Raw genomic sequence first — 23,543 nt, forward strand, 5'->3', positions numbered from 1 at the left:
TGACAGAAGAATACAGACAGTGACGCAGGAGGAAAGGGCTTCTTCCTTATTCTGGATATGTCAACCAATTTCGCACTGCGCAGGCGCGTGATCGGGTCTGTTGTAAAGGTGGAAAAATAAAGAGTGCCAATCTCACTGTCCATGCATGTGCAGAAGGAGCAACCAGGAGTGTCCTCTGGGATCAAGTGGAGGGGCTTCACCTTTCACCTTTGCAGGGAAAAAAAGAATATCAATTTTGCTTTACATAAAAGGGTTGTCTTCTATTATTTGAAAAGAAAAAATATTATTGATAGGCCCACTTTAACATTACACCATATATTTACATAACTGCACCATCTTGGGGAAAAAAATACATAACTCATTCAGGAATTGTACATGTACTTACCAGTTATCAAAATCCTATTACAGGTAGTCCCTGGGTTAAGGACATCCGACATACGGACGCCTCCTAGATATGAACAGGGCTTCCCTGCTCGTTCCTGTGCAGTACGGAGATTTGTAGGGGAGGGGGTGGTTTGCATGACTTGCAGAAGAAATATTTTGCTAAAGCTGAGATCGTGGGTGATTTTAGGAGGTGAGGTCTTCTGTAACCTTTTGTAACTCTTTAATGACCAAGTTGCAGTTGTTTCTTTTTGTATATCAAAGCACAGCTTGCTCCAAAAGTTAATGAATGTCTAGGCTCCATTTTTTTTTTTGCTTTGTTTGTGATTAGCTTACAGTGAGGATTTTATACAGTAACAGACACCACACTGCCTAATAATATGTTAAGACAAACATCTGTCCTAATTGTATTTATTAAAATAATGTACCTGTTCCAACTTACATACAAATTCAACTTAAGAACAAACCCACAGTACCTATCTGGTATGTAACCCAGGGACTATCTGTACAACCATTTCATGTATGGACATTTTTCTCCTGTGGATTTGATATTTTCACTCATCAGTTTTCCCTGTCAGATTTTCTTTTCCCCTTTGCTCCTTTGCTTTTATTTCTCCCTTCAAATTCACCCAGGGTTCTCCCCAGGCCCTTTTAGCTGGGTGCACCACCCGGCACTTTTCAGCACCCACCCGGCTGTTTTTGGGTGGTTACTAAAGGTTTTTGGTCACCCACCTACAATTTCTTCCCACCCGGCTTAAAAAAATTTCTGGGTTGAGCACTGTCGCCTATCCAGACTTCATTAAACTATTCTTCTAAATAGCTAGGATTCCTTCTAGAGGCATTTGTACTGTCAGATTACACTGTAGTGAATAAAAAAGTCAGAATTTTATAGTTTTAATAGTAAATTGTCCCCAAAATTGCTAGGGATGTTTGGGGGACCCATAGGACTATGTCCCAAAACAGTATAGAAGCACCTATAAAGAAAAAAAATGTTGTAGGTATATGGAGGGGAAAAGGCATTTAAAGGGAAAAATTAGTTGAGAACTAAACTTTCATTATTCATATTGAATAGGTGAGTCCAAGATTCAGTCCAACTTTGTAGGATTTTTGCTTTGAAGGTAAACAGTAAAAAAAAAAAATCAGACTTACAATTAAAATTGCAAATTCATTGGGGTGTATTTATAAATCATTGCCCTGCCAATTTGTCTAAAATTTGCTGATAGGTGTTCGAATTAACACTTGTTTTTAGTGCCTGTTAAAACAATGACTTGTTCTGCCACCTAGTGGTCAATTGTCAAACATTTAAAAGCTGTTACAATAGGAAAATTTGTGTTTGTCACAATAGAAAATGCTAATAAAGTATTTCTAGTAGCATCAGGTCTGCCATGTATGAATCCTATTTTATTGGGGCAATAGGAAGTGGGAGGGTTTTCAGTAGTCTCAACGCTAAAATTTGTATTTAACAAGGAGATCGGTCTAAAGGATTAGGGATTTTTAGGATCCTTATCAGGTTTCGGGATGGGTACCATCGTTTGGAGCATTTCCTTAGGATAGGATGTAGAGGATGCTGCAATATTAAGTATTTTAGAATGGTATGGAGCTTAAGTATTTTTAAAGTCTTTGTAATATTTCACTTGGAGTAAAAGGAGTATAATGAAAAGTTGGTCTGTTGTTAATTTTGGTAAATGGATTTTATTTAGGAAAGTATATATAAGATCTGTGGTTGGCTGAGGAGTATGGGGATTATGTTGGAGACTGTATAATACTTCATAAAATTTACTAAAAGCATTTGCAATATGTATATGTAGGAGTATTTCCAGAGAGGTCTTGCTGAGGGAAGCTATTTTAGAGTTAGTCCTAAGAGCCTTTAATTTTCTTGCTATGTACGTTCCAGCTTTGTTGTTGCTAGATTAGTGAGAGGCTTTGGAAAAAATGAGAGCACAATTGAGATCTATCTTTATACAAAAGATCATTCAGTTCGGGTGAAGGGTGAGAAATATGAGAGGACTCACATTTTTTTGTTTGAGTCAGCTCATTTAATTGCAGCATCCTCTGTCTCTTAGCATAAGAACCTAATTTAATAAGGATCCCTCACAATAAAGCGTTGTGAGTGTTCAATAGAATAAATTGGTCAACGTTGCCTACATCATTCTAGATAAAGAATAAGTCATGACCATGAGACGAGGACCCTGCCGCCAGGAGCTTACAATCTAGGAGGTGGGGGAAGTATCACACAATAGGATGGGGGAGATGTAGTGGTGGGAAGTAGTGATGGTTTTTAAAAGACAGAAGAAGATGGGTAGGCAAGTTTGAAAAAATGTTTTTTTTTTGTGCTCTTTTAAATGGGCAGAAAGTAGGAGCAAGCCGAACAGGATGAGGAAGACCATTCCAGAGAGTTAGGGATATGGTTGGAGTGGCCCGGTGAGCAGAGACATCATGTCTGATTTTGTCATTTTAAAGTAGGTGGCAATGTCTTGGGCAGAGAAGGATGATGTGGGGGGAGCAGGTGTGGGGTTTAGGAGGGACTCAATTGTTGAGAAGAGGTTGCGTGGGTTGGAAGCTTGTGATGAAATGACAGCAGAGAAATAATTTTTCTTGGTGACAGTGAGCTCAGTGTTAAAGCTTTGAAGTTATCGCTGAAGCCAGATTTTCTCCACTTGCGCTCACCTCCACGAACTGTCTTTTGTAGCTGTTTAGTGTGATTGTTGTGCCAGGGTCGGGGGTTGGCAGGGTGGGGGTAGTGGAAGATGGCAGGGGCAACTTTATCCAAAGCCAAGGAAAGAGAGTGGTTTAACAGGGTGGCAGCCTCATCTGGGGAGGTGATTTTGGAGAAAGCAAGGGTTAGGGACGCAAGGCAGTTTGGGGAAGGGTTGTGGTCAAGGTTACGGACATCTCTCTGCCATTGACCAAGTCTGGGATGTGGCAAGGGAGGGCAAGAGTTCGATAGGTTGAAGGTGATAAGGTTGTGATCAGAACGGCGAAATGGTGAGTTGTCAAGGAGGGTGAGGTTGCAGAGTTTAGAAAATACCAGGTCTAAAGTGTGTCAGGCTATGTGTGTGTGGGGCCATTGATGTGCTGTGTGAGTCCAAATAAGAAGGTGATGGAGAACAGTTTGGCTGAGGAGGGAAGTTTGGGCTCATTCATTGAAACATTAAAGTCACCAAGGATGAGGGTGGGTAGGTCATGGGAAAGAATGTGTGGGAGCCAGGAGGCAAAGTTATCAAAAAATTGTGATACTGGGCCAGGGGGGCGGTAGACAACAGCAACAATGAGGGGTAAGGGGCTAAAGAGTCGGACAGAGTGGACTTCAAATAAAGTGAAATTGAGAGAGGGTGGGGTAGGAAGGACTCTGTATGTACAGTTAGGTGAGAGAAGGAGACCCACACCACCCCCTATTTTGTTGCCAGGTCTAGGGATATGTGTAAAGTACAGGCCCCATAGGAGAGAGCAGCAGCAGAGTCAGAGGAGGAAAGCCAAGTTTCAGTGAGAGCTAGAATGTTCAGAGATCAGTAGAAAAATGATGTTGCAAAATGATTGAATTAAGCTGCCAGATATGATGTGGGAGTGAAAGCAAAAGTGATAGTTATGGGTGCATGGTCCGACCATGAAATAATTTCAATTGTGGCAGAGGATATTGTAACGTCTACTTATCTGTTAAAAACAAGTCTATCGGGGGACTGCACATACATGTGGACGGATAAGAAGCTCCTTTGATCGGCTCCCACCCCCGCCTCCAAAGGGACTTCGCTCACAGAGAGGCGAAAAGAAAGCGGGGGCACCCTCCACGCATGTGGAATCGGCACCTTCTTTTCCTGTTTGGGCTCCTCAACGGAGGAGATAAGAGAAACATCACCCTCCAAGATGGCGCCGTCATCCCTATGCTCTGCTTGCAGCATGTCACCTGGCATGCAGAGCAACTCCATCTCCAGCCAATACTCTCCCCAGCACACAGGAGGACATACGGGATGACACAGTTCACCTGATTCTTAAGGCTTTTGACCCAAAGCCCTCAGGAAAGCCTCTGCTGATTCTGCAACCCCCCTTACTAGGCAGTATTTACTGGCCTGTATGTGCAGGCTAGAGAAAACTATGAAGGACTAAGAGGCCATACTCAAGAGGGATATCACAGGCAGAATTAAAGACAATGAAAAGAAGACAGCTGATTTAAAGGTGCAGGTGGATTTACACTCTGAGAGGCTTAGTGCTCACACACTACTTCTGCAATAATTGACCCATCAGGATGATTTGGAGAACCACAGCTGCCGGAATAAAATCCGTCTGCGAGGGATTCCTGATGAAGTCACTTCATGCAGCCACCACTAGTGAATTTCAACACTCTACTACAAGCCTCATCAGATGCTACTGTTGAGATTGATCACATCCACTGGTCCTTTGGGCCTAGAAACCTGGATCCTTCCAGACCACATGATGTCATATGCAGGGTCTATTCCTTTGCTATAAATGACTCCATAATGAAAGCTGCAAGAACCCAAGATGCCATTATCTTCCAGGGATCTGAAATCTAGCTTCTTCAGGACCTTTCTCGACACATTTGACTGCTAGGCAAAGCTTTGAACCGAGTCCTCTCTGTGTTACAGCAACAAGAGATCACATACAGATGGGAATTCCTCATCCGGATGCATTCTACCGAAAGAAATAGGAACATCAGAAATGAGTTGCAGTATGTCATCGAGTAATTATCAGGAATGAAGTACATGTCTAATATCTTCTATGGAAACAGAAGAGAGCTCTGCGTCAGAAGCAAACAATGTGAAATCTGAAACAAAGAAAAGGATTAATTCTGCCATACAAGAAAGTTTATCTCCAAACAAAAAGAGGACGGTAATTAATATGTTATATGTGGTACTTATTTAAATATATTGTTGGCAGGCACTAAAGATGAAGGCAGAGTCTACAAATTACAAAAAAATGTACAACGTTCCATTTCTGCCGGGAATCCAGACAGATTGTGTGATAATATTTTTATTTCGTCCGCTCTCATATTGCACTGCAACCAAATGAAACCTGACCCTGAGTGCTTCTTAATTAGTAGGAGTAAGAATCTCCTAAATTTTAGTAATTCATTCTTCTTACACACTGCAATGTTGTCAATTTTTGCTGCCCAAGAATTCCGACTGGTTGCTCTATTCCAAAGACCTGCAAGTAAGATGTAAGAGGTAACCTGATTTGTGTCTGTTTCGCTAATTTGCTTCCTTACTATTCCAAGCTGTGCTTCTTTTTAGACTACTTTTGCTTAAAGCATTGTCAGCATAAATAACTTTTGGATAGACTATCATTGGTGCACCTGGGAAATACAGCAAACCTGGATTGGATGTGTTCCCCAATTAAAAATATTTGACTATTATTAGCAAATAATTAAAAAAAAAAAACATTCCAAATTTGCTTGATCATCCAGGTTCTCCCATGATAGTCTATTTTCTCCAGTCTTGGAGAGTTTTGATAATTTAGGGCCTCTGTAGTCTGCAAACCAGGCTGGACAAAATATGTTTAAAAAAAAATGATTGACAAATAATATAAACAAATTTAGAGTGAATTGACAGGGGAATCATTTATAAATACATCACATACCCCCACCTCCTGGATTGAAAGCTCTTCAAGGCAGGGTCCTCTCCTCTTTCTGTGTCACTGTTTGTATCTATCTGTCATTTGCAACCCCTATTTAATGTACAGCGCTGTATAACATGTTGGCGCTATATAAATAATGTTTATTAATAATAGTAACAATACTAATTATACTAATAATACTAATAATAATTGTACTATAATACTAATTTATTGACTACTGCAGTGTTTACATTTTGTCCATGTTGTAGGGAGAGGGATTGGTAATCTTTTCTGAATAATTTTCTGACTTTATGGCAAGAACTTAGATTGTATCTAATTTCTTGAGCGAGTTGGTTTGTCTTACCTATTATGCCCACTTTTTGGTTGTTTTACTTTTTTTTTTTTTTGGGGGGGGGGGGTTAATAAACAGTCACAGTCATAGCAATTCATAGACTGGTTTTAGGCTATTTTTTTGCATTTATTATTCATTAACAATATATGACTACAGATTGCTATATATTGCATTACTTCACTTCCTCTGGCACGACCTTTTATGATACAGTAATCCCAATTAAATTTCACCTTTTATTTTATGGGAAAAACCTTTAATATTTTGTTCACAAGATACAATGATTTTTGCAATGATAATTCCACTACAATTATTTAATGGATATCAATATCACATATTAACAGTCCTATCAGCAAATTAGCTAATTGAATACATCCAATGAAAAAAACATATTAAACAAAGGCTGTTTTATTCAGACCACAGGCATGTTACTCAAGAAGAACATTTTAGTATTTAAGTTTTATTTATTCAACTTTAGAAAGGTTACAATATATTCTGTCCAAACACAAACCTAATAAATGTCTAATGCCCTAGATGTTTTGTGTGCCGTCCTTGTGCTATTATTTTTCCTGTATCTTTATTTACTAAATCTACAGTTGCAAAGGCCAAGCTTTTTCCTTGCTTCAGAATTTGCGCAGTGATGAGAATTGATTCCCCGATTTTAGCAGCATTCATGTACCTTAAAAAAATAAAAAAAGGATTCTTATTAGCTGAAATGACACTAACAAAGCACCTAAATATAGCATGACATAGAAAGTTATTAAAGAAATATGGAAATAGCGTTATGAATAATTCAGCAACGAATACTTTAGACAATCCTCTAGGCATATATTTTAAAGGAAAATTTTAAAAACAGACAAAATATATATTTTTACTTCAAACCATCGTGATGTCAATTTGTGGAAATATACTGTGAGATCTGCCTAAGTCCTCAGCACAGAACGTCATCATCCATAACTAGACAATTAAAACAATACATTTTCAAAAAAGTAATTGCTTTTTGATAAGGAGTTGAAGAAATGAGTAAATTAATTTTATGAGCTTTGGAACATTTTTAATTGATTCTGAAGATGATAGGCTTGGTATACGTATAGCGCCATCTAGTGGCTGAAGAACATACATACACTTTTTAGGTTTGTAGGGAACAAGTGAGGTAGGGATTCCTGTGTCCATGAGGTGTCTGCACTTTATTTTTAACTGACGTGTACTCTTTTTGGGAGGTGAATATATACTTACCATTTCTATAGCAAGCTGGCATTACTATGTGATGTGCACCCAATGGTGCCTGACTATTTCTTTTGTTATTTTAAATAGCACCACCAAAATCCCTTGACCTGAGTGATGCAAACATTGACTAGTTTGCCCTTGACCCCTTTCCTATATTTCTCTACTAGTACATCAATGTTCCTGCAACACAGAGCTCCTCACAGGAGGTGGGATTAAGGCTTTGTAGAACACTCCGCACACATGTTTCTTTAAAGAATCTATACTGCAAAAAGTTTACATGTAAAGCAATCAGGAACTCTCCATGAATGCTTTTTTTAATTTCAATACAACATATTTATTGGCCCTTGTCAAAGCCAATATGCCAAATGTGTTTCTGAAATTGCCAGAAAGCAAAGCATACCAAGTTTTGCAGCCATTGGAAATTAGGCCTAAGCTCCAAACTCAGCTAGGATGTGAAAACTGAATAATAAACTCTCTTAATTTCAAGATATTACCTCTTGATGCCTCTATTACATGCCAATACCTGCTTAGAATGTTAGAATCTTCAAGGCATCTGTTGACATAAAATGATCACTGCTAATTAATGATTGGATTTGATGAAGAGATCTGAAACATTGATATGACAGCGTACTATTATTGCAAACTGAAGAATGTTGGAACGTTCTGTTAGGCTAGCACCTTCAGAGATTTACAAAGAATAGATATGTTCTAGTTTAGTGAAGAGTTGCCCTAATACTTTGATGTAGTTGACAAAACACAAAAAAGACAAAATATTTTAGTGCATGAATAATTTCTGAATTTAAAGATTGGGTCTACATGTAAATGTTCCTACCACGTTTATATGCGTTTTAACACACTTTTACTAGCTTTTTAAAGCTTGCCTTTTAAAACTTTAAAGTTTACGTTTCAAGTATTTATAAACACAGGAACACTCCCCTATTGAAATCAATGGATGTGTTTACCCGCGTTAACCCTGCGGTTTCATTTTTAAAAGGTTGCAAGGAGCGTTATCTATAATGCTCAAAAACGTGCTTTAAGGAAACATCCTGGTGTAGATTAGCCCATTGGAATGCATGGAAATTCCAAACATTGGCTTTTAAAGCCTCAGGTTAAACGCTGGGAAAACGTCCGTGTAGACCCCACCTAAGGATTCTAGTTACAAATTATTCCCCCAGTCGAATCTTGTGAAATTCAATGACAGATGGTCGTATCTCTCTACAGGTCTCCTATTAAAACAATGACTTGTTCTGCCACCTAGTGGTCAATCAATAAAAGTGCACAGCTGTCAATAATAGAAAAAAAATAGAAATTCATTTTTTGAGCAAATTGACAAGATAATAATTTATAAATAGAACCTCAAATGTAGCACTTTTTTTAGAATATCAGTTACTATATCAGTATGCAAAAGTGACTCACTCCAAGTGCTAGCACTAGTGTTTAATATTGATACTAATTTAGATCAGACCCAGGTCCTAAATCATAGGGATCACACTGATTTCACAGATTCTCTTACTTTATAGTTGCAGGTCTATATCAAGCTGATACAGTTGGAATAATCTTGAACTGTTGTTGTGTAGAGTTTAACACTGGTAAAAGTCCAGAAAAGCACACTGCAGAAGTTTTCTGGCTAGTAACATTATATATATATTTGTTACCTGTATATTAAACCTATACGTACGTAATATTCATGTCCACACTAACGCCTGGAGCTCCTCTCTCTGTGTTCAACAGGGCAACTGTGGAAACTACATCAACCAAGGTAGCAGTTAGGCCTCCGTGTAATGTACCTCCACGGTTTGTGTGATCTTCCTCAACTTTCATTTCACAAACCAACTTTCCAGGACTTGCAGATACAAGTTGTAGCTGCAAAAATGTAGAAAAACCAATTTAAAAAACGATTGTGCAAGTGTTTATTGAATAAAAACCTGTCTAAATAAAAAGACTCATTTTTCCCTTGTTAACCTTTTTAGAAAATATTTCTTGGATGCCATCCTCACCGATTAACATTACTATTTAATGATTTAACAATCTGGAACAAATGTTTTCACATGATAGGTTATCTTATAAGTTGAACAGTTATTTGTCTTGACTGGAACATAGGACTTAGACCCCTGAAAGTTATTTCCAATGCTCAGGACAAACATTTTCTCCTTGTTTTTTCATAGCTGCTTTAATGAACTGCGAATCAAGTAAACCTATGACAAACGATTATGGAAAAATAGCAGTGCGATCACTGATCCATAAAACCATTGTCAAAGATCTGCACAGCTAAATTAGAACCACAGAAATGTGTAACTGGGAGAACAACTTTTTTAAAATGTTAGAAGATTCAAACAGTTATGATTTTATTTTTAAAAAACGTGAATTTCACTGAAACATTCCCTACCAATGAAACACATGAAACTGAAAAATTCTCCACCAGGGAATGTTTGAGGGAATGTCAGGTCACTGTTTTAATATCAGACCCCTTAATGATATGCTGCTCCAGGTAAATGATTTACCCAGGTTTCCTTAGATGTTTCCAAATCCTGTTTTATATACACTTTAGGTTTTATTACAATATGCTTTCAGGATCATGGACCGCCCAGAACTGAAATATTAGTAGAATGGATACTAGGTTTTTACCTTACCAAGGAGTCCAGGTTCTGCTGATAATAAAGAACTGCCCCAAGTGTTGAGTTTACTTTTTCCTTAAAATATAAGTCAACATACAAAGTTTTTACACACAAATCTTTAGAGCACGCTTCACCAACAAAAAAAAAACATAGGGCTCCATTTATACAACAGGGAATCTGACGTTCCCTCAAACATTCTCTATAGGAATCAATCACTACTCAATTACTAATTACAACTGAAACACATGGATGTGAAAGATTCCCACCAGGGGATGTGTGAGGGAATCCCTGTTTTATAAATAGAGCCCAATAATTTTCAGTGCCAGATCCACTGACCTCCCGTTAGAATTGCATTGTCAAAGGCTGCATTCTTGTCTGCAGTTCCCATACTTGTGCTTGCAATAGCTACCTCTGACAATCACTAGACTCTCAGGCATGCACACATTCATACAATATCAAGAATAACTGGGAACAGCAAGCTCCATGCCTTGGCACCTTCTTTCCCAGAAGCCTCTCTCTGTCTGTGCTTTGCATTAATCATCTCTTTCAAGCACTACAAGACTGAGACATTGGCCTAATGACAAACAAAACCATCACATTTTCTTAGCAGCCCAATTCACCATTGCAAAGTACTAGAAGAAAAAATGACTGACATTTCCTAAAGTCCATCATAGCCAATATCATGGTCAATAGAAACTGGAAGACAAACATGTTATTTTTCTACACATGTAGGAACCATAGCTTTAATTTCCTTATTCATGATTTGATGGTATAAGTTTGGGATATCACTGAACAGGCAGAGATGAGGGGAAAGAAGTGACACTTGGGTGGTCCACCCTCCCTAACTCCACCTGGGAAGACACCTGTGGTACAGAATCAACAATACTCAAACCCAACCCTTTTATGCTTTCTTTTGTCTTTTACCTCTTCTATTATTATTATTTATTGTTATTATTATTAAACAGGATTTATATAGCGCCAACATATTACGCAGCGCTGTACACTCTATTGTCCCCTTTTCTCTCCTCTTCTGTTTTCATTTCACTTTGTAAGGTCCCTCCAACTAGTTTGGTCCTTGTAAGTTACAAACTCTCCAATGACATCCAATATGGAGTAATAAGGCATGAACTACATGACTGGTGTTAAAATATTTTACTTTTACCTTTAATTATACAGTTTTGTATACAGGTAGTCCCCAGGTTAGGAACATCCGACATACAGACGCCTCCTGGATATAGAACCGGGCTTCCCTGCTCACTGTGTGCAGAAGGGAGACTTGAAGGGGGCAGTTCACATGACATGCAGAAGAAATCTTTTGCTAAACACAGCTGAGGTTGTGGGTGATCTTAGGGGGCTGAGCTCCTTCTGCAGCCTCTTGTAACTCTTTAACCTCCCTAGCAGTATTACCGAGTGTGACTCGGGGTGGATTTTTCATACAAAAATCAGTATTCCCAAGTCAAACTACCTAAAAACATATTAAAACCCCACTTACCTTGCTCCTTCTGCGTCCCCCCGGTGTCCTGCTGGTCCCTGCAGGTCCTGGGGACACGTCCTCCTCCTCCGATCTTCAGCTGCAAAGTGCAAAGACGATCTCCGGGGTTTCCAGGACAGCAAGCGTCGGTGCAGGTGGGAGGATCGTGGGAAATTCAAATATTTTTGGATTGGATTGGATACAAAATAGCTGTATTAAGTCCAATACCAAGAAGTTTTCATAATACATGCTACTGTACACTTTCATTACATGTTTAAATATTTTTTATTTTTAACAGATTTTTGTGTTTTTTGAAGTTTAATATTAAATTTATTAACTATTGGACATATTTCCGTGAGGTATGCCTAAGAAATATAGGCCTACAATGTAAAATAAATTTCCATGCAAAAAAATAACGCTTTTTGCATGGAAATACGGACAGAATTAGACCGCTAGGGAGGTTAATGACCAAGACAAACTCTGCAGTTTTTTCTTTTTGCATATCAAAGCTCAGCTTGCTCCAGAAGTTAATGAATGTCTGAGCTCCATAAAGATTTTTTTTTGTGCTTTGTTTGTGATTAACTCACAGTGAGGATTTTATTTAGTAACTGATACCACACTGCCTAATATTATGTTGAGACAAACATCTGTCCTAATTGCATTTATTAAAATAATGTACCTGTTCCTACTTACATACAAATTCAACTTAGGAACAAACCTACAGTCCCTATCTCCTATGTAACCCAGGGACTACCAGTATCTGTAATGTCACTGGTTTATATGAATTATGTATAAAGATACATAATTCATATAAACCAGTGACATTGGCAGGGTACCTTAAAATGTGATTCCAATATTATGTATATAATACCTAGCAAAATGGGTAGTGCAGAACCATGATGATGTGCAAAGTGCAGTAACCATAGCAACCATAACTATAGCTGACATAGGATTGGTTGTTTTGGGTTACTGTCCACTATAAGTGTGTAGTGAATGCGCCATCTATAGGAATGGTCTAGAAGTGCAGCTAATTGTGATCTGTAGCAGATGGAGGTGAAATCTGAGCAGTCTATTGGCTGTTATGGTGGTGTTACCCTGGCTAGGGGAAGGCTGGGGGACAAATATGACAAATAAAGCAATCAGATGATTTATGGTGATAACATGATGACTAGATTCACTCCTATACATTTCATATCTATATCAATCAGTGTGCATCAATCCATATGGAACAATGCCCATCAATTCATATGGAGTTGTTTGCCATCTGTGTCCCAATGGAGAGTTTTACATTCACTTCCTGTTCTATAGGCACAACAGGAAGTTAGAAAAAAGTTCTATAAAGTGAGGGGCATCCCCTAGGCAGGTGTTTTGGAATAAATGCCCCCAAATCCATCAAAAGTGCAATCAATATAGTGAGCAAGGTTCTGACCATGCGTTATGTACGAATGGAATAGTTTATTTATTGGTGGATAAATCTGGGGAAGACAGAACAGATTGTACGATAAGATTGAATGATATCCCCAATACAGATCATCGTACCTTATTCAGTACTCGGTCAAATCCGGGCCCTTCACTTAGCCCTCTCATAATGGTCCGCAAAGCGTTCAACCCCATGGAACCCATGGCTGGCAGTGACAGCGGGTCACCTCTACAATGTGAAGGAACGTGTGACCAGACCACGCCCAAACCCCCGCCTACAAACAGGAAATAGTATAAATAGACAGGATAGCGCCGTGCTGTGGAATTAGTGAACAGCAGCGCTGAGGTGAGTGTGTCTGCCTAATAGGAGAAGGTAAGTGGTCTGCGGGTAAGTTTGTATTTAATTCTGTATACTTCCGGCTTACACTAATCACGTGCCTCAGCTCAGTGCGCTGTCCTTGTGGCCTGCGCCAATCAGCAGGCTTGTGTGTGGCTGGGTTCTTTGGATTGGACGGCGTTGAATTCGCGGGTAGTGCTTGTAATGCAAGTATCCAGTAGCAGCGAGTGTGGTCTGATGCTTCGTCAAGACTTCGCTGCCCATAGTAGGGCGTGGTCTAATGCACTGCCGCCAAGAATGGGCGTGGTCAGATGTTGTAAATGTTTGGAGGCATTTGCGGCATGGATGAGGAGCGGGTTGCAGATTTTGGGTCAGATGGACAGCTCGGCTCTGACAGGAAACAGAAGTGTGAGGCGTTTGCCAGCATAGCAGGCTGCGACCAGGCGGTGGCTCAGTGTTATCTGGCGGAGAATGACTGGGAGCTAGAAGTATGAATGCTAATATTATATAGGAAGGGGGTAATGGAGTACTGGAGTGAAGGCAGTAATGGGGCAGTGGTAGCACCTCATGAGGCAGTCCGACTGTGCTTCCCCCATCGCGCTGAATATTTGTACAGTAAATAGGTCAGGGGTTATATAGCTGCCTGTGTCCCTCAGGAGGCGATTTGCCTTCACTTCCTGTGCTGGGGACACAACTAAAAATTAAAGTGCTCATTTTAGTGTTGTCACTGGGACCAAAGTTCTCAATTCCTTTAACTTTTATATTTATAGCTACCAGCCCCTTAACAAACTGAATGAAAATATTGTCTGTGTCAGCATTCACCGGCATTCCCTCCTTTATCATTTGTTGATCCTGCCATTTCATTGGGTATTGCCCCCGTTCATGTATTGGCATTAAGGTGTGCTGCCATGTTGGCGCCCTGTGTGTAGTTTTTTTTTTTTTTTTTTTTTTTTATTTAAAGCTACGTTTTGCCCTTTCCTTGTACACATTCCTCCTTTGTTCTGAAACTGCTTACTCTGATTTCATGTCACATGGTGGACTTATTACATTGTGTATTACACTCCTCCAATGACTTCCTCACTCATAACCTCATCACACGCACGGCTCCAAGACTTTTCTAGAGGTCCCCAACTCCCTCCAATTGTCTCCCTTGTCCTATTTGGCTTGCTCCTAATTTCTGCCCATTTATAAGAACACTCAGAACCCATCTTCTCAAACTTGCCTACTCATCTTCTGTCTCCTAAACCTTACTACTTCCCACCATTCCATATCTCCCCTCCTATTGTGTGCTACCTTCTCCATCTCTTAGATTCATAAGCTCCACTGAACAGGGTCCTCTCCCCGTTTTATTGTTTGTATCTGTCTGTCATTTGCAACCCCTATTTAATGTACAGCGCTGTGTAATATGTTGGTGTTGCATAAATACTGTGTTATAATACCCTTATTTCCTGGCTGGAAGATACCCAGCATCATCTGGTCTTCCTGCCCCATTGTTTTTTTAGCTCAGTGAGGATCGGCATCACCTGTGAGGGTTACCCAGCATTTTGACATTTATGTGACCTCCAGAGAACTAGATCACAGCTTGCTTCATGGCCGTGTTCAATTTTTCTCCAGAATTATATCCTAGTTCAGTGGTTGCCAACCTTTTGAATGTCAGACCAATAAATGTATGCCGTGTGACACTCAGAGGAAGAAACTTCCCCCAGAGTGACGTCATGATGCCAGAACCAGCACCACTCTCCCATTACAGGCTCAGACCTACTTGCTAAATTTCGAGGGGACAGTAGTGTAGGACTGCGGACGCAACAAAAGTTGCATCCACAGCCCTGCACTAATGTCCCCCCAGGATGGTTTAGCAAACAGCTCTAAGCCTGCCATGGGAAGAGTGGGCACTCTGAGCCTGTGATCCATATATTGTGCCCCATGGCTCTCCCCCGCTGGGGGATTGCATCTGCCAGAGCTGCAGAAAATTTTCTTGCCGACCGCCAGTTGGCGGCTGCTGCTCTAGTTTACTTATAAGGGGAAGCTTTTTTTGTTAAGTGCTAGATTACATTTCTACAGCTTTTCAGGGGATTCCCAGGATTTTCTAATTCCCGGACTTTTACTAGCCAATATAATCTCCAAGAATGAAGCCAAAACCTTAATTGTGTCCTGGCTGTGATTCCTGTAATACATGAGCGTTTCATTGCTATGCCATTGTATGATCCAAGTGCTGTATTAAAACAAAACTGATGGAAGTTATTTCCATATATTTGTTTTACTTGTAAATTGTGCCTATTGTAGGTATGACTCCTATTTTATGACCTGTTTTGGTTACTAGTAATCCATTCATGCTAAAAGATTTTTCTTGTTTGAAGTGACTTGCATTTCAATATTCTATCTTGTCAAATCTTCCATTGTCAGCTTTGGTGTCTTCATACTAAAAGGTAAAACTAATGCAGTCTAAAATATTACTCATTGCAGAGAGCTATTAATTCATTCTTTGAACCTGAAGTGCAGAGCATCCCACAGGGGGCAAATACAAGTGAAGAGACTCAGGAGGGAACTTTAAGTGAAGAGGGCACTTCTGGAATACAAAGGATGCCTACAGCTGCTTCAGATTGCTGGTAAGGGTAAGAATTTTTATCTATCTGGTCCTGCTGGCTTTCAGTCTGGTACTTTGGTAGTTGCCTGTATGACTGGCAGTGACTGTTTAAGGAGGAACTAAACTCAAGTGTCTAAAATGAGATGCTCGGGCATGCGCAGAAGGAGCACCCAAGCCTCCCGGATGCGTGAAGTTGGTATCCCAGGAGGCTTTGTGCACCCATTAATTCTTGATCAAGTATTAAGGGGGCATTGCTGCACCCTTAAAAAAAAAAAAAAAAACTAAACAAACAGAATTTTTACCTTACGGACAAGGGTTGTCTACCTTTTTATGTAAAGTGAAATTTCTGCGTTTAGGTATGCTTTAAGGTACTGAACCAAACAAGCACACAGTACATGTTAGAATGATGGTGACCTTCCTATGCATGTGACACTGGGTACGTTTTCCAGTCAGGCTTCTATCATTTTATGAATTGGTAGTCAACAGTGTCAGTTAGTTTTTTTTCTTTTTTTTTTTCTTGGCAGTTTGATCTATATTGGTGCAAATAAAAGTGATCCTTTCATTGTCTTTTGTTTTTAGCATAGACCTGACAAGTGCTGATGAACCTGTCGCACAAACCTTGGTTCCAGATATGCACAGTAGTGCAGTAAACCAAAAAGATGAGAGCCACTTTATCTTTATAACTTGGAATATTGATGGACTTGATGAATCCAATCTTCCAGAAAGAGCTCGGGCTGTTTGTTCATATTTAGCTTTGTAAGTACGTTTAGTGCATATAACTCCTTACACTCACATTTTGGAGATGGGCATTGTGCAGGAAAACTGTGCTGAGGATACATTGACTCAGCTTTGACATGGGGAGGGGGAGCCATGCAAGTGCTGCAGAAACATTCAGGAGGGAGGAAAAGTGAAATGTTTCTTAAGTGTCTCTGCTTTTGAAGTTCCAAAGTATAAACCATAGCAATGCACAGAGAGCAGGTTTTATAAAAAGGCAGCCTTTCTCTAGAAACTTTCTAGACTTCTGGCTATAGCTTATAAAAGGCAGCTGAAGACCTCCAGTCCTCCAGTGTATACCCCCTTTGTGTATTTTTTTATTGTAGTCTTATTTCAGATATTCTCTCATTAGCTTGCTTATGAAACCTTCGTCAGTTTGACAAACCATGTTCTAAAAGGCAGTAAAATACTGACTTGCTCCAACCACTCCCTGCTTTATAAAAATAAAGTTTTCTCACACAAATAAAATGTATTAATGCCTAAAAATAATGAACCTTTTATTAGATCTAAAAAGGATTTGTATTGCATTTTAATTCTGTTTTGGTGGTTTCTGCCAGTAAAAGTCTCTACTTATGCTTCCTATCTAAGGGTGACAACTCGTTATGCTTTATTAACTAAGTGGCAGTGTCATCATAGGTGTGCAGTCAAACTGTGGGCTAGTCTGCTGATCCATAACACAGAGCATTTTCATGTGCAGAGTATCGTGGGACTTCTTGTCCTTGGTACAGCTGAAAGTGGAAGTGCTAGTCGGGGAGATAGACATGTGTTCATGACATGGGTTTTAATGAATATTTTTTTTAGGAAAAAGTGATGATTTTAAAAGTATGCATGAGGGCTTTATGTAAGGAAAGCTAAACTATACTTTTCTATGTCACAGGTACAGTCCAGATGTTGTGTTTTTACAAGAGGTTATACCTGCATATTATGAATATCTGAGGAAGAGAGCTGTTAGCTATACAATTATTACAGGTATTATAGTCCATCCCATTAATAGGGTTTTTATTTGCTTGCATTTTCATATTTAATCTTATGCAACATTTTGGCTTAGGTTTGTAAAGTTGCATCTAAACCACAAGACTTCTTAAACAAGTGGGAGATGCTTTGTGAAAAATCACACCACATATCATAAATCCCTGATACCAACTGTCAAGCACAGTGGTGGATGGGTGATAATTTAGGTTTGTTAGGCAACTACAGGAACCGAGAACTTTGCCGTTGTTAACTTAATGCCAGCAAACATCAACTTAAAGTTGAAAGCTAGCAGTGTTGCAACCAATTTACTGCCTGTTAACCATGCTTTATGTACTGCACACTGAGCATAGCTCAATGCTACAATATTATGCACAAGTGGGAGATGTCCTTGTGGCTCAGTCAGTCAAAATGGCCAAAGATCATGAGCTTGTGCCTTGCTTTGGGAGGGGAATTGTTCGATCCTACTTAAGTGACGTTTTATTTTGCCTCAGATGTTCACATAGAAAATGTCAGTGTTGTAACTGGACATTGAAGAGGGAGTTGTACACTGATAAGTTATCAATTCTGTTTAAACTTTTTAGGACGTTCCCTGTTGGTGCTTAATGCAGTGTAATAATTAGTGGATTACTGCTGTTGTCTTCTGCAACTACAAGATTTTTGTGTACCAAATTGGGAGTCTTGATATCATGTCTGAATAACCGTTTCATTAAAAAACACTTTTAAGTTGTCTTTAGAGCGGGGATGCCTCTTTGATTTGACTATTGCTAAAATATATTTGGTGACCAAAGGAAGAATAGAGCCAGCCAGTGCTAATGGGGATTTCTTCTCCATTACAGCTTGCCCCTTTTTTTCTTTTTTTTTTTTTAATGTTCTGTTGTCTCCTTTGTAGGCTTCTTCCACTTAACAGCTAAATTTAGTGTTTGATGAGATTTAACATATTATTCAACAATAGTTTTGTCTCATCAGTGGCTGAGAAAGCAGAGCAGAATTTGTGTGGTGAAAAAGCAAGCAAGTAAGAGTCCATTTACTGACTTTCAGGCAACTAAAGGAAACCTGTGGGTATTTCAGTTGTAAAATGGAAGTATAGAAATACCATTCTTTTTGGATGGACTGATCTTTTTAAATGTTTTGGGACCCTGTCACCAACTTCAAAAATGGAAGGTAAAAAGCACAGGATATTTGAGTATTATGAAAGCTTAGTATTGTTTTGATGTTGTATAAGTGTTTTATTTATTCTCTTGCCAAGTGCTTTTGAGTTTGCTAGAAAAATGGACTACTAGCACGGCCTTGTTTTTCTGGGTGGCCCTGTTCCTTCATAAACATTTATGCAGCTTTTATGCCAAGCAGCAGCAATCTCATGGCTTGGAGATCAAATTGTCCTGAGAAAGTTTTGCTCTCTTCTAATCCCTGGACTCCTTACTACTGCATGAACTAGTTAGGTGAACTCTTGAGACTATGGTTTCTGTTGAGACCTTGCTTTAATTGAAATGTCTTTTTAGGAAATGAAGAAGGATATTTCACTGCCATAATGCTGAAAAAATCCAGAGCAAAGCTTGTAAGCAAAGAGATTATTTCATTTCCAACATCTCTAATGATGAGGAATTTACTGGTGGTGAATGTAAGTTATAATGATGTCAAAATCACTTTGTAAGATAAGATTTACATGTTTCATATATGCTATGTGTAATGAGTATTCTACATGTACCTGTGTGGCTCATATTGTCCTAAGCCTGTACTAGGCTTGAAGAATTGGGACAGCACATGGCTGCACAACTTTAACTGATACTCCATTGTTTTAATCCAGTGCAGGATATTTCTGTGGGGTATATTTATAATTTATGCTCTTTTCCACGTTTACCATACAATTGTACTACATGACAGTATAAGGTACCTGCACACAAGTAAGCATGTTCAAACACCAGTAGGACCCTGTCTAGCTTGTAATGCTGACACCCGCTCCGTTTTTGATATACAGGGAATCAAAGTGGTGTTTCTCAGGCACTCCAGGGCGCCAGCCCCAGAAGAATGAGACCTCTAGGTTTTTTTTTTTTTTTTTTTCCCATCCCCTTGCCAGACCAGAAATGTGTGTATGTATTCTTTAGGAGGCGTTTGGCCTTATGTGTTGGGTACTTCAGTTTCCTTCTGTTCCACAGGCAGAACCCTTTGAGACACTTTTGATGGTAATAGTATACAGGTTGACTATCAGAAATCTGGCAACCTCTGGACCTGAGGTGCATTGGATTTTCAAAAATTCTGAATTTTTTTATACCTCCACGCACAGGCAGCCCTGCAGACTTTTGGCACAGTTCCAGGGAGCAGGCAGCAGGGACATCTCAATCTGTATTTAGTTTAGCAAGTAAGACTTAACAGCTGTTTCTCCAGAACAGTGCCATCAAAACATTAGTGGCCAATCAGTGTACTGCAGTACCTGTATTGAAAATGCGATTCAAAATTCATGCCGCGTAACTGAAGGACCCAGATTTTCAATTGTCAACCTGCACTACCATTTTAGCAAAGACATGTTGGTGTCTAAATCTACTACTTTTTTTGTATAACTTTTGATTCAGTAGGGAATTGTTAAAATCCCAGTCATTTTTTGACATCTGTCTTAAGTTTCCTTTGTTGTCTTGGAGACAACAGGAACTAAGGAAATCTCTCCCAAGTGAGGCCATATTGGATTTTTCCTTTTTTTCCTGTTCTAGTCACCACTTTTAAGTTTGAAATTTTCATCAGTTTGGTGATGGTTTCAAGATAAACGGAAGGTGATACCAAAAATCTTAGCAGGAGTTTCAACCCATCACAAATCTATCCAAAAACAAAACTTGTGTTTTGGTCTGTCTATCTTTTATGAAGATTTGATCTTTTTAATATGATTGCATCTTCTTGTTTACCCAACATGCTCTGCTATTATTGTAATGCCAGGGTCAAGAAATATCTGCTGATAGTAGTAACCTAATACATCTGATTTAAACAAATCTGGCCTGCTCATACCTCAAATATACTGCTGTCTTTATTTCCCCTAACTTGTTTCTGTTACTACTACTCCCTTCTAGGTGAAACTCTGTGGCAGTAACATCTGTCTTATGAATTCTCACTTTGAGAGTACCAAGGATCATTCAGTGGAGCGGACGAAGCAGCTAGGCATTGTACTGCAGAAGATGTTGGAAGTTCCATCATCAACCACTGTGATATTTGGTGGTGATACTAACCTTCGAGACCAAGAGGTCTGTATTATACACAGCCATTTAATCTTAAAAATTACAGGATATTCTGTGTTCTGGATGAGTGTAACCAAGGCTTAATCATTGGTACCATATTAGAATATATGGCTCTTCATTTCCCTTGCTGCAGTCAGAGTATTAACAAAGAAGCCAAAAGCAAGCAAACGGGTAGTCCGGTTAGGTGATTCAAGTAGATAAGCTACCAATGACCACATCCCTAAATCATATTTGCCCCATACACTGCCATATAAATATTTTTTTTATATAGTCACTTTACTGCATTTCCTTCAGTGCTTGTAACTTTTTGGTGCTTTTTTTTATTGTTTAATTGACAGGTTGAAAAGATAGGCGGCCTGCCTTGTCCCATTTTCGACATTTGGGAATTCCTAGGAAAGCCTGAACGTTGCCGTTATACATGGGACACGACAATAAACAATAACTTGAAGCTTCCATACCCCTGCAGGATGCGTTTTGACCGGATACTGTACCGCACTGCTGTAGATGGCAGCCAAATAATTCCTCAGTCTATGGATTTGATTGGCACTGAAAAAATTGATTGTGGTCGATTCCCCAGTGATCACTGGGGATTATTGTGTGATTTTGATGTTGTCTTATAAAATACAACTCTGTTTTAAATTATGCAAATTAAAACTTTTTTTAATGACTATGCACATTTAGATGTTTTTTAATGTTCAATACCATATCCATGTAGATGTTCTGTGATTACCAGTAGTTTCCCTCTAGAGACCAATGTTCAAACTTAAAGGAATCTGTGAGACAATTTATTAATTTAGTAAAATTCCTTTATAGAACCAGTGTTGCTGTTTTTGTTTGGACCCCTCGGATGTTTGTTGACCATGCACTGGTCAAAGTTTTAATACATTTTAGATGGATACAATAAAAACAAAGCTAATAAAATTGCTCCTGGTTGTGAGTTCTGTAAATATTGTAAACGGCTGGAAGTGTTCCACATTGTCTTGACTTTCCTCAATTTAGATCTGTCAGCCACAACCCTCAACATTGCCCAGTGAGAAACCATCAAAAAATAAAGGAACCAGGATCGGAGAAATGCACATTAATGGCTTTTCAAACTTTAATGCTAATTTAGAGGGACTTATTCTTGAGAGAAAGAGACATTGCTTCTTTTAACACACCTCTTGGGATTTTTTTAGTTTTAGTAAGTTAATTCTGTAAAGGTTTGATTGTCTTACTTATGTCTGTGTACATACACTTGTTTTGTTATGGAAACAATCTTTCACAATTGTTTACAGCAACAAACTGCAAATATCACCAAATATGCACTGTTCTATGTATATGGGAGAACAAGTGAGCAACACCCTGCTGCACTCTGCTCACTTCCATTGCATTTCTTCATGGATCCATGAACTACATCATACAACCTCTGTACATGTCGGATTCCCCTCCAAACTGAGCCCAACCACTCGTATCAGCTGAAAATCATCTACATGTGTAAATATAGCCTATGAAGTGGGTTTATCTGCATTTAAATTGATACAAATTGTAATGCAGTTTCATCTGATTGGATACAAATTAAGCAATTTTTTAGGTAGCCTCGGATTTTAATTGGGATGTGGACAGCTTTTAAGCTAAATGTCCAGGCATTTTTGACATTTTTAGATGGGTATGAAATTATTTCATTAGACTTGCAAAGAGCTGTTGACCAAAAAAAAGCTCCATATGACCTGCTTAGCCTGCAGTTCAAACACACATGTAGGACATGATCTATTCTAAGAAGTGCAAGGCAGGCTAAATATATAACTGCATCTGAACTGCCATATGCAATGCGTAGAAAAAAATAAATAAATTCATACCCTGTATTTGAGCTGCATTGTGAACATATGTAACAACCTCTAGATTCCTCCCTGGTTCTTCAGTAATATGTGCTGCTTAGAATCAGACATAGTGCAACACTGGCTTTTGTCATTACTGGTATGGTATCTTAGGGTTTCATTCCTCTCCTGCACTATCTCCAGGCTGACAGGGAGTATCTAAAGCTATTTATGTATATATGTATTAGTAGTTGATTTACTTATTTAAACATTGTGTTGGATCAGCCAGTCTGGATTTTTCAGTGCTTTAGATTCAGATCAAGGCTTTGCATTTTACCAATCAACAATGCAAATGAGAGAGCTTTCCACTGTGAGTGGACTACTGACGTCTGTTTAGATCCAGGCACTAGGTCAGCAGTCAATTGATGGCTTATGTATATTTTATAGAGTTTATAGAACACCTTTAGGGTTACTCACACAATTTAGCCTTTTGAGACCACTTGCTCACATTCCACAAAAATTGTTAAAGATTTTTAGTAGCTCATTTGTTTTACTGAAATATCTGCAGGAATTATTAGCTGAACAAATGGCTCCCTATGCAATTAGCATGCAGTCTTGCTTGCTAACACAATGCTCCATTCATGTGCGATCTATCACTAAACCAAACAAGCACCTTTTCTGCTGCTACTGAGAGATTTAAACCCTTTCTGGCAGTCTGCTTTAGTGATATACAGGATCTTTTATTAGTAGTCAGTCATGTAAGTAAAATTTCTAGCGATTAGTTGCTAAAAATATCATTTTGATCCTCAAATAAATGCAGCAAATCACTACAAGAAGA

At 39.0% G+C, this 23,543-nt stretch overlaps 2 protein-coding genes across 2 annotated transcripts; one reads left to right on the forward strand and one right to left on the reverse strand.

Annotated features, from left to right (window-relative positions):
* Positions 1-6,529: 6,529 nt before the first annotated feature.
* Positions 6,530-13,398, reverse strand: ACOT13 (acyl-CoA thioesterase 13). The gene is made up of 3 exons (XM_072411602.1): positions 13,148-13,398; positions 9,201-9,385; positions 6,530-6,974 (listed from the first exon to the last, which is right to left on the reverse strand). The coding sequence occupies exons 1-3, from the start codon at positions 13,229-13,231 to the stop codon at positions 6,818-6,820; spliced, it is 426 nt and encodes a 141-aa protein (XP_072267703.1). The 5' UTR covers positions 13,232-13,398; the 3' UTR covers positions 6,530-6,817.
* A 260-nt stretch (positions 13,399-13,658) lies between these two features.
* On the forward strand, positions 13,659-21,580 carry TDP2 (tyrosyl-DNA phosphodiesterase 2). Its single transcript, XM_072411601.1, has 7 exons — positions 13,659-13,852; positions 15,828-15,970; positions 16,528-16,704; positions 17,600-17,691; positions 19,194-19,312; positions 20,748-20,918; positions 21,251-21,580. Exons 1-7 carry the CDS (start codon positions 13,685-13,687, stop codon positions 21,530-21,532), a joined length of 1,152 nt encoding a protein of 383 aa, XP_072267702.1. The 5' UTR covers positions 13,659-13,684; the 3' UTR covers positions 21,533-21,580.
* The last annotated feature ends 1,963 nt before the right edge of the window (positions 21,581-23,543 follow it).

Source organism: Pyxicephalus adspersus, chromosome 5 (assembly GCF_032062135.1).
Source record: "Pyxicephalus adspersus chromosome 5, UCB_Pads_2.0, whole genome shotgun sequence".
NCBI lineage: Eukaryota > Metazoa > Chordata > Amphibia > Anura > Pyxicephalidae > Pyxicephalus > Pyxicephalus adspersus.

What these genes read in the sequence shown, in the direction of transcription:
- ACOT13 (XM_072411602.1), bottom strand. Translation starts at nt 13,231, where the DNA reads ATGGGTTCCATGGGGTTGAACGCTTTGCGGACCATTATGAGAGGGCTA. An exon ending in TTGACCGAGTACTGAATAAG is followed by an intron (nt 9,386 to 13,147) that starts GTACGATGATCT and finishes ACATTTTTGCAG; the next exon opens with CTACAACTTGTATCTGCAAG. An exon ending in AGTGTGGACATGAATATTAC is followed by an intron (nt 6,975 to 9,200) that starts GTACGTATAGGT and finishes TATTTTTTTAAG; the next exon opens with GTACATGAATGCTGCTAAAA.
- TDP2 (XM_072411601.1), top strand. Translation starts at nt 13,685, where the DNA reads ATGTTTGGAGGCATTTGCGGCATGGATGAGGAGCGGGTTGCAGATTTT. An exon ending in ACAGCTGCTTCAGATTGCTG is followed by an intron (nt 15,971 to 16,527) that starts GTAAGGGTAAGA and finishes TTTTGTTTTTAG; the next exon opens with CATAGACCTGACAAGTGCTG. An exon ending in TAGCTATACAATTATTACAG is followed by an intron (nt 17,692 to 19,193) that starts GTATTATAGTCC and finishes ATGTCTTTTTAG; the next exon opens with GAAATGAAGAAGGATATTTC.